Source organism: Arthroderma uncinatum (genome assembly GCF_011692745.1).
Source record: "Arthroderma uncinatum strain CBS 119779 chromosome Unknown scaffold5, whole genome shotgun sequence".
Lineage (NCBI taxonomy): Eukaryota > Fungi > Ascomycota > Eurotiomycetes > Onygenales > Arthrodermataceae > Arthroderma > Arthroderma uncinatum.
In genome coordinates, this window is record NW_022983867.1 from 1,482,272 (window position 1) to 1,493,309 (window position 11,038).

The window sequence follows — 11,038 nt, forward strand, 5'->3', positions numbered from 1 at the left end:
TAGCCCTTGTCTCTCGTAACCCCAAAGGCAGTTTTCGCGAGGGAGGATGCGGGTTGTCAAGTCGCAACGTTGGAGGTTTGCCGCAAAATCTGGAAGCTCGCGTCTAGCTCGACCGCGCTTGTTGATTGAAGCTTGGCCCCGAACAACAACCGCACCTCACTCCCCTCCATAAACACGAGTCTGCTGTTTTCCGGAGTACGCTCCTACATCGACGCAACGTCTCGGTATACGGGTATGACTATCGGATCAGGAGTGGCTGTCAAGCCATTTTCTTGAGATCAATTGAAGAAGCATGGCCGCGATCACGTCGCTTGGCCTGCACAAGCCATTAGCCCTCCGATACCTAGTCGCAGAGTCAATACTGCCTGCAGATGCACCTGAGGATAGCTATACATGGCGATGCTACAATTCTGAGAGCGATATTGGCGGGATAATTGAAGAAGAGCTCATCTATACGGACAAGTGCGTCGTGTGGTCGCGTGGTGGGATCGTGAAGAGGTCTTTCAATTTCAATATCGAAGGGGAGAGCATTGTGGAAGCGCTTTTCACTCATTTTCCGGCGGGCAAGTCGAAGTCTGGGAACGGAACCGGCTCAGCAGATGGCCAAATAGCCCGGAGAAATCCCCAGGGCCATCCCGCAGCATCGATCAAAAGCAAGCATCAAGGCCGCTTGAATGGGAAGATACGCAAGAGAGTTGTTATACAGGACCAGAAGGATTCCTGTGGCATCCCCGGACTTGCTATAGATGAAAATCATGACGAAACCGAATCTTCCAGAGCGCTAGTTGTGGTGTTGAAATCTCAAATCCATGTCTACTTTATCTCTGGTGATAGCCATGTCGTCCCGTTGCCCTTTGAGCTTGATTCAATATGGCCAACCCCAAATGGGCTATTGTTTCAACGGAAGTCGTCCGAGAAACACGATGTGCCAGTGCCATCTGTTCCTCCAAATTCTTTTGTTTCTTCGCAGCCTATGCATCCAACCTCCAGACATTCTGCTTCGTTTAAACTCTCCAGCGGAACAGGAAACCGGCCAGCATTAACTGTCTCTCCATCCCAACCTTCAAAATTTCTCCTCAAACCCGAAAAAGACGATTCAGCCCCGCGAGTATTTTCTCTTCTTGATCCCCACTCGGAGATGGGATTGGTGGCTGTATCCTCCTCGCCACATGATGACAATGCCCATAGACTTGCCGATATTTTAAACCCTGCAGAGGAGCTCCTTTATGTATCGCCTACTAGTGAAATCCCTTCAGGAGTCATATCCACGAAAAGTGACACGCCATTAATACTACTGGTTACTCTGAACTCGAAGACTGGAATGCATAATATCTGGGTTGCTCGATACAGACTCAAGGAAGGACCTATAGCTTCACAGAGTCATCGGAGAAAGTCGTCAAGCACGCAGTCTAAACGACGGAGCTCTCATTTTGATATAACTACAGGGACAACAACACCTGTTGGCCCGGGGCCATCGAGCTTTAGGGAAAGCTTTGGAGGACCAAGTCAAGGACGGAGTACATCACAGCCATTCAATCATAACCATGCATCCCTCGAGGGTAAACCGGGGGGAGCTGACCTTGCTACACAACTTGGACAAGAGTTTGTGGACGTGGGTGTGACATCTAAGGCTTCGAGGAGAGTGAGCTCGTTACTTGCTCGTAGCGACCTAATGGCGACCAATGATAGAGCAACATTCTCCGACCTTGCAGGAAGCCAGCTCAAGTCATCCTTCCACGGTGGATCACGGAGGGGAGAGTTCTTTGGGGGGAGTGGCCTTCGCCTCAGCCAGAGTTTCAACCGAAGAGGCTCCCTCCCCCCTGGGAATGCGTCCGTGTATAGCAATGGTAGCAGCTTTCTCGATGCTCCCGTCGATAAGCTTCTGGAAAGCTTAAATAGCGGCGGTGATTTCGATGGGTTTGAAAATATGGGTATTAGAGAAACGGTGTCTAACCTACCACGGGAGGTTATTCTTTCGAAAGTAGGGAGTGTTCCCTCTGGGGCTGCAACCTATGACTTTTCAGTCAACCAAAAAGCCCATATGTTTGAAGTCTTTACCTTGTCTTCATCCGATGAGTCAACATTGAAGGACCCTGAATCAATACCATTAGCTGTTTGCATTCTTAACCGGAATTCAAAGGATCTAACTGTCGTAACGCTTAGTGCTCAAATTCTGGGGCCCGATCAAACACAGGCCCGTCAAAATGAAAGGAGGGGCAATGACTTCACAGGATGGCCTCAATATAAAGTGCGCGCACTAAATGTCCGCCATGGCTCGAATGTCCTGGACTGTTGCAAATTGGTGGATAGAGGCGTTTCCCGAATGCTAGTGCTTTCTTCTACGAGTGACGGACAAGGAGAACTCACTATTCAAGCACCATGGAGTACGCTTGTACGAGTAGAACTACCGGATAGTATGGTACTGCACGAGCCATCCAGCATATCCCTTGAAACAACTCCCTCCAACCTCCGTGAAGAAGGCCTCCGGCGAGTTTTATGCAAGACCCCCCTGAGGATGCAGGGACTTACCCATTCGACTGCCGACGGTAAGGTAGATATTGTTGACAATCAGGAAAGGAGACACAGAATACAGGTTCAGCTACAGCCTTACAATTCTCTTGTGAAACGGGTACTCTCGCTCTGTCGATATGTTCTGCGGCACTCAGAGAGAGCCGGAGATGGGGTCCATATAGGGTGGTGGCAAACTCTCAAATGGCTTCGTGCGAGGGACGTGAGAGACGAGAATTTAGAGTGGACTGCTTTGGTAGTCACGCTTTTCTCGATGGCCGTATACTTTATCGATGACAGCTCTACCGATGTGAAAGTTCCGAGGAGAAAGAAAAGGGGTAGCCTCATGAGATCCAGCACGGGGAGTTCCATTGACCTGTCAGACTGGCACGGTATGGTGGACCAGGAATCAGGCTCGGCGGGCATTTCTGCACCATGGATGACAACCGCAGCTTGGGACTGGATACGAGAAGAAAATATCAAATATGTTGCGGACACTTCTCGATTTGATCGGCCAAATGACGACTCCAAAGCAGAGGGCCAACCAAATGAAAAAAATGCGTATATTACTCGATGTTCACAGCTTGCTCGAGATTTCCTATCCTCTCCACAAGGCGAGGCGGCAACTGGCGGGGAAGGCTATCTTCCTATTGCCATTTCACGAGATCAAGGCACACGAAGAACGGCCCTCGGTACAATCCTAGTAGGCCTCCATCTCCTTCGCGAGGAGCTAAAGTTATCAATTGTTAATACCGATAACTCCCGCTCTGAAAGAGGGCTCCTACTCCCCATCCTTGCTCAGATCGGAGGATGGCTGGGTTGGGATTCTTGGACCTGGAAAGAAGGCAGTTACTATGGTACGGAAACTGTTGGTATTGATGGCTGGGTTTTCGAAGATACCCGGATTACTGGACTCGACATGCCCCCCTCGCCTTTCCCCCCTCCATCCATTTTCAGCTTTGTTGAGAATACGCTACATCGTATCCCTTCCTCCTTTTTAACGTTAATGGACGTTGTGTCTAGCTCTACGATCAAGCCTGGAGGTGGTAGAATTTGGGACCAAGCAGTCAACCTAACTCCCAGAACGTTAGCTCTGACCGGGTTCCTGTCAGAGGTTGGGAATAAGCAAACTGCCTCTGAAAGAGTTGCCTTGTTGCTTCGCTGGGGCATCACCGCATCTCTAATTGATACAATTCCTGACGGTATTAGCGCTCCATTGCATGAGGCTATTTTTAGCTGTCAGAGCGACCCTCCGCTCTCTTGGGGTTCATCACTACTTGAACTCGTAGATAGGGAGGACTTGTTCCTCTCGACGTCTAGTGAGGCCCTTCATCTACCAGCTTCTCGGTCTCAGTTTATTCAACCTCACGATGCCCTTCGAGATGTTCGGAACATTGGAAGTTCAATAACTGATAATAATTTGACCAATTCGTTCGAAATCTCCGCAGAGGCTGACCGTCACTCAATAACTAAATTGATATTTCGCGAAGACAGGAGGTATTTTGAGGCCGCCAGGATTCTCAACCAAATGAAAGCCCCAACGGCGGAATGTTTACCTGAGCCAGACTGGTCTGAGTCTGACCTTCTAGAAGCACAAAAAGAACTTGTCCAGCTAGTAACATTGCGAACGCTGTCAATTCCTACAGGACGTGCGATGGTTGGTTTTGACGGCCGTGTTCCTCTTCTTACCGAAAAGCTACCGATACCCTCTTTCTCACTACAATGCGTCATGAAGCCTTCGAATGTTACAATCAGCGCTGACAGAGCAGCATTCGTGGAGGAAAAGGCATGCTGGGCATTCTTTCATAACGGGGTGTCAACCGGATTAGCAATATCAAAATCCGCCAAAGGAATTGACACGTCGTGGATATTGTACAACAAACCCAGCGAACTCACAAATCGACATGCTGGATTTTTACTTGCCTTAGGGCTAAACGGGCATTTGAAGACGCTTGCAAAATGGGTGGCTTTCAAGTATTTAACCCCAAAACACACTATGACTTCCATCGGTCTGCTTCTAGGATTATCTGTATCCTACCTTGGGACTACGGATCCTCTGATCACTCGGCTACTTTCCGTTCATGTGACGAGAATGCTTCCACCAGGCGCGGCAGAGCTAAATTTGTCCCCCTTGACACAGACAACAGGTATAATGGGAATAGGGTTACTTTACTGCAATTCCCAGCATCGTCGTATGAGTGAAGTGATGCTCTCCGAAATCGAGCACATGGAGGGAGAGGAGACCTCAATTTCTCAGGAGCCTTTACGATATGAAGGATACCGACTTGCTGCTGGGTTCGCGCTGGGGTTCATTAATCTAGGGAAAGGAAACGATCTCCGAGGCCTTCAAGATATGCGCGTTGTTGAGAGGTTACTTGCATTAGCTGTTGGCACGAAAGAGGTGGATTTGGTCCATATTCTCGACAAAGCAGCAGCAGGTGCGACGATTGCAATCGCAATAATATTCATGAAATCAAACGATAGCGCTCTAGCCCAAAAGGTGGATATCCCGGATACAGAGGTCCAATTCGACTATGTCCGCCCTGATATTTTTCTACTTCGAACGTTAGCAAGACATCTTATTATGTGGGGCTCCATTAAAGCCAGCCAAAAATGGATACAAAAGAGCCTCCCATCATTTTACAGACGGAGGTATCGTTTATCGGCAATCCGACGACTCAGCACTGACGATATGCCCTATTTCAACATAGTCGCTGGACTCTGCTTTGCGCTTGGCCTTCGATTTGCCGGGTCAGGATCCAAGGCAGCGCGAGACCTTCTTGTAGCACACCTAGATCAATTCATACGGATTTGCCGAATTCCGGCTCTTAACTACGACGCGAAACTAACGCAGAACTCTGTGCGGAACTGTCAAGATATCATTGCACTCTCGGCTGCCGCTGTGATGGCAGGGACAGGCGACCTTGTGACATTCCGGCGTATACGCTCTCTGCATGGCCGTGTTGACGCCGACACTCACTATGGAAGCCATATGGCGACTCACATGGCCGTCGGTATGCTTTTCCTGGGTGGAGGCACTTACACCCTGGGCACGTCTAATATAGCAGTTGCCTCCCTGCTCTGCTCTCTATATCCTGTTTTCCCAACAACCGTCCTTGATAACAATTGCCACCTCCAGGCATTCCGCCACCTCTGGGTTTTGGCTGCTGAACCTCGATGCCTGGTACCTCGAGACCTTGACACGCGTCGCCCAGTTACAATACCGGTGTCACTCACACTAAGTACAGGGGAGGTGAAAACCGTGACTGCCCCTTGTCTGCTACCCGATCTGGACGATGTATCTTCAATCAAGATCGCGAGCGCCGGCCACTGGAATGTCACGTTGGACTTCGCCAGTAACGAAAGCTTACGCAGCAAATTTCGAGATGGAGACCAGTCTATCTACTTGAGAAGACGGGCCAATCACAGCGACTCGGAATGTTCGGTTTTCTCTACTACCCTTGCTGCATTAAGCGACGCTCAAGATATACCTCCGCCTGCGTCCATCCCTGGGAATGCAAGGCCATTCTATGCTATACGTCCGACTAGCCTCCACGCCTCGCTGCAGCCATATGACAAGGGATCCGGTCAGGCTCGCATGCCGCCTCGCCACATATGGGATTTCATCTTCGATCTCCCAGCGTTCTCGTCACTGGACATGTCAGAACGGATGGTCGTGCTGCCGCAGATTCCGTTCCACGAGTCTTTGAAACTTCTCACCAATGGCAAGAGGCGGAGCAAGGTTAGCTCTCCGTCCTGGCTCCGTCCAACGTCTGTCGATACGAGGCTTGTGCTCGACAGTACCATGCGAAACCTGGTATCTGCAGCAGCTAGGCGCGGCGTGGGCGACGAGGTGATTCGAGATCGACTGTGGCAGTTACGTCTGCTCTTCGCATGGGCGGACAGCGCTGGTAACGATAGCAAAGCTAACAGAGACAGCCACGAGGGCGACAGTGTTGGTGCGTCCGAGAACAGATGGCTACGGCAAGAAGTGATTGAGACTGCCCGATGGCAGATCTGGAGGATCCAATCCGGGGACATGGGCGTCTCCGAGGGTGTAGAATAGGTACAAGCACGGTATAGATACATGCATAGGCAGAAGCAATTTTAGAGTAATACATCTACACCGTACATACATCCCGTCTGACGGACGCTCGACATGCATCCGCCTTGATCAGATGCAAGTACGCCATTTCACTCGCCAATCTTACCAGCTTGCCAGTCTCTAACCAGCTTTGCAGTCAACTTTCGCCAGTCAACTGTCATATCATTGCCATCTCTATTCATGTTAAGTGCCTTCAGGTCGACTTGATTTATATGCGCTGACTAAGCAGTGTACGAAAGAAGAAGAAACAACTTTCTCGAACTCGCTGCAAAAGAAAACTATCTCCAGTTCACATTTCTTGGGAGAGCAGGCTTTGTTATTTTCATGGCTGGAATGCAAGCAACGTCCCTTTTGCCCGACCGACCGCGTGCGACGTCTCAATGACCCGGCCACAGCGCAAGCAGCCCGAGAGTCGACGTAGGACGGGTTGCTGGACGTGCAAGGGTATTTACAAACCCCCCTCCTCCTCCTCCTGCATCTCGATGCAGCCTCTTATGCCGCTGGGAGGATTCCCTGCATCGCCTCTGTGTCTCGTACCGTGATTCTGACAGTCTGGACCTTTCTCTTTCCCGCAGAAAAACATGTGCAATGCACGGAAGAAAGACCGCGATGTAGCCGATGCGCACGGCTGAACCTCAACTGCGTTCGCGGGCTGAAACTGCTCTGGAAAGAGGACGCCGTGCAGAGGGGGATTCGCTTCGGCCGTGAAGGTGATACAACAAGCTGCTTCCCAGTCTCCTTTCCCTGGGGGTTCTCTGGGGTTTCTCCGAAGTTTCAATTTACTGAACTTCGCCACTCTATACAACAAATCCAGGGACATGGCATCAGGCGCTAAAACGACTACTACAGGGACCAAATCGCAGGCCGACCTGGACATCGAGCGGAATTTCCAGGGAGTGCCCATCGCCCAGTATGCCGACCGTTGGCTGTTCCTTAACACCACCTACTGGGATTTCGGTAGCGGAGAGCACGATAGACCTCTGGAAGAAGCCGAAAGCTTAACTCAATTATACGGGGAGGACCGACGGCCGTGCCCCTTTACCCCGAGCCTGCGAGCAGCGCCGGGCCACCCACTGTCTTCGTTTACGCCGACCGAGCGCTATCTGCTGGACTACTTCATCCAGGGAATCGGGCCAAACTGCTCCCTAAGCACGCACTACAATCCATATCTATCTCTCGTCACGCCGCTCGCCCTCGCCCATGTGCCGCTGCGCAATACGCTGCTCGCAATCGCCGCGAACCAGTTCTACCGTCTAGGCAATGACAGGTTCGAGAAGGAGGCGTATATATACAAGCAGCGTGCGCTTGCCGGCTTACAGAATGAGATCAATGAGCGAAAACCCAGCTTCGGTGCTGTTGCTACCGTCCTGATGCTCTGCTTTCACGATGTATGCTCCCTTCATTCCAATCTTGCTTTCTCCTTTCCTTCTTCTTCTTCTGTTCTCGCAAATTAGATGACCACACTTCCTGCGTGCATGTTCTTAATCGCGGTTTTTTCTCTCCGTCTCTCAATTAGATCTCGGATGGATGCACCCCGTCATGGAAGACGCATCTTCGCGGTGGCTTGCAGCTTCTGAACCTGCTCCCCCTGAAAACGACGGAAAGCCATATGCTTAGGCAGTTTTTTGTCATGTACTTTGTTGCACATGAAATAATGGGCCGGACCGCCGTGGAAGACAGCTCTGAAGCAGAAGCAACCGACTGTACATGGCTAGCGGATGATGATTTGGAAGAGGTACGAGCCATTTTCTGCATCTGAGCCCATATATACGAGCCGTCGCTAACTCGTTCTGGGAAGATCGATATGCTTATGGGCTGCTCTCGCGGCCTGATGACCTTGATCAACAAGATCTCGAGCCTCTCTACCGAGAAATCCAAGGTGAGTATTCGCTTCCCCCCCCAAAAAAAAAATTTGAAAAATTCAATTTGAGTCCGTCTGTTTCAACCCCCTGACCAGTGCACGTGCATATATAAAAAGCTATCAAAAACTCGATCACTCTCGATCTTGGAGCTCTCGTATTTCAACAACGCTCGTAACGAACTAGAGCGAGCCCTTCAAGCCGTCCGGCAGACTCTCCCATCCTACGCCGTGGGCAGGGAAGACTTGCTACGCGTCGCTGAAGTCAAGAGATTGACAGCGCTCCTTTACCTACGGCAACGCCTAGGGACCCCACATAATACATCAATCCTTAGCCCTGTAAGTGTGGGTCTATTCGCTCGATACCCCATAACATATAATACGAGCATTAGCAGAGCCAGCCCCGGCCTGCAGCCGCTGGTGATGGGCGAATCCTCGTCTATGGCCTGGAAAGAGCGATTGGTAGCGGATATCATTGCGATAATATCTACCCTGCCCGATACGGCCACCCTCCTTTGGCCCCTGTTTGTCATTGGGAATGTCGATATCGAGAATGAGGACCATCGCCGGTTCATCCTTGAACGCCTGCAAAATATCCAGAATTCGCGGAATCTGGGTAACATCCGCCGTGCAAGACTGGCTGTGGAATCCGCATATCGCGCCAAAGATCTAGATCATCCCCGGGGGAAGACCTGGGGGCAGGAAGGACGTGGAATCAGCTTGGCATGAGGGGAACGAAGATGGGTTTTTTTAAAAAATTTCTGTTTCACTTTACATGGGGGTTTTTTCTACGATAATAGACGGAGTCTCTTGTTCTGTGTGTATGTTCGTCGCCCTGTTTGATACTCGCTTAATTATGTATTTGTTTGATTCTTGTTTTTTACGCAATTATGGAGTACACGGTTCTCCATCTCTTTCCCACCAATTTTTGACGGACATGTGCCCAAGGCGACAGATTGTGAACGAGGCTGCGTGTGCAGTGGTGTCTAGCAAATGTGTAGGTTCGTCAGTTCTCCATCCCTGGGTGTGCTGGCGGCCCGCAAGCGCGTTCCCGTTTGCTAGGACCCGTTGATTAACAAGGATACCCAGGCTTCAATTCTGTTGTCCAGGCTTAGCTAAGCGTGCATTTGATGTCGCTGCAGCCGACGGCCTGCGATCAACATGCAAGTCTGCTCATGCATATGTACCACATACATAGCAAGGACCCCCCCGATGTACGGGGTCCCTCCCGGCGGGATATCAATGCCGTGAGGCCACTGCCATGTACGAAACTTTGGACTACTTTCTGTAAGCCCGCTCGGGTTGGCAGAATGGCGGTAATTCTTTTGTTTTTCTACGATATATATGGGCTCATATATATTTATTATGTGCCCTGATTTGAGGCAGTCCTATAGAGTTTTCTTTGGTGAAAAGTGCTCGCGTGGGCTCATATTCACTCCCGTTGCTGTTGCATGTGAAATTTCAAAATCATATTCTCGCATAAATTAAATCCAAAGCCCACTCTACCCAAAATAGTACGCGGGCAGGACTACTACAGCGAGAAGAAGGATAAAAAGAATTTGATGCAACCCAGAATAAGCCCCTCTGGCGCGTCTCCTGCGTGGAGAGACGATATGGTGGACCAGGCAGCCGTTTACCTGGCGAAGACTGTCGAATACCCTCCATTGACTCCTCAGGCTGAGAGAGCCCTCGTTAGAAAGATGGACTGGATTCTTCTTCCTATGGTCCGTACCACCACTTTTTATCCTGGATTTTATTCAGTACTTTCATCCACCAGATCACCGCCGAATATGTTCCTAACAAGCTTAGTTGCCTCTATAGCTTCTTCTTACAGCCACCCTTGGAGCCGTCGATAAAGTTGCGTTGGGGACTTCAGCTCTCTATGGGTTGAGGGAGGATCTGGGTTTGAAAGGCCAAGCGTATGCTTGGGCAGGGTCTATTCTCCCTATTGGTGTAAGTTGGCACCTTCGTCTATTTTCATATGCAGTGTTGCTAACGAACTTTATGTTTAAAGGCCATTGTTGGCATATGGCCATCCTCATATTTAGTCCATCGTTTTCCGTCAGCCAAATATCTTTGTGCCTGTTCCATTGGGTGGTCGGCTGTCACCCTACTTCTTCCGACTTGTACTGGAGGGCGAAGTTTGCTGGCATTAAGATTCACTATGGGTTCGACTCCATTTCATTCAAGCAAATAAATAATCAATGGTAGCCCTATACTAACTTTATGATGTTTGGGATAGGGTTTTTGGAAGCTATCATCGTCCCTGGGATATCACTGTTGATTGCAGGCTTCTACAAGAAGAGAGAGCAGCCCCCAAGGAACGCAATTGTGTTTTCTGCATTTAGTTCTGTCATTAATGGCTTCCTTTCATATACTGTTGGCCGCATTCCTTCCTCTGCGCCATTGAGGTTATGGCAGTATTTGTTTATCATTGTCGGTAAGTGGAGAACGTCAATTTGCCAAACTCATTATATGGTGTCACCGATGCGAGGATATGATTATTGTTAGGATCTGTATCAATGGCCTGGTCAATATTTGCCTTCATCTTTCTCCCTGACTCCCCC

The 11,038-nt window shown here is 50.0% G+C and overlaps 2 protein-coding genes across 2 annotated transcripts; both read left to right on the forward strand.

Annotated features, from left to right (window-relative positions):
• Nucleotides 1-292: 292 nt before the first annotated feature.
• On the forward strand, nucleotides 293-6,574 carry GIQ15_06839 (negative mitosis regulator; the record flags this gene model as incomplete). Its single annotated transcript, XM_033554256.1, has 1 exon — nucleotides 293-6,574. One exon carries the CDS (start codon nucleotides 293-295, stop codon nucleotides 6,572-6,574), a length of 6,282 nt encoding a protein of 2,093 aa, XP_033403771.1.
• Nucleotides 6,575-7,431: 857 nt separating this feature from the next.
• GIQ15_06840 (uncharacterized protein) lies at nucleotides 7,432-9,200 on the forward strand (the record flags this gene model as incomplete). Its single annotated transcript, XM_033554257.1, has 4 exons — nucleotides 7,432-8,001; nucleotides 8,130-8,348; nucleotides 8,412-8,492; nucleotides 8,625-9,200. 4 exons carry the CDS (start codon nucleotides 7,432-7,434, stop codon nucleotides 9,198-9,200), a joined length of 1,446 nt encoding a protein of 481 aa, XP_033403772.1.
• Between the last annotated feature and the right edge of the window lie 1,838 nt (nucleotides 9,201-11,038).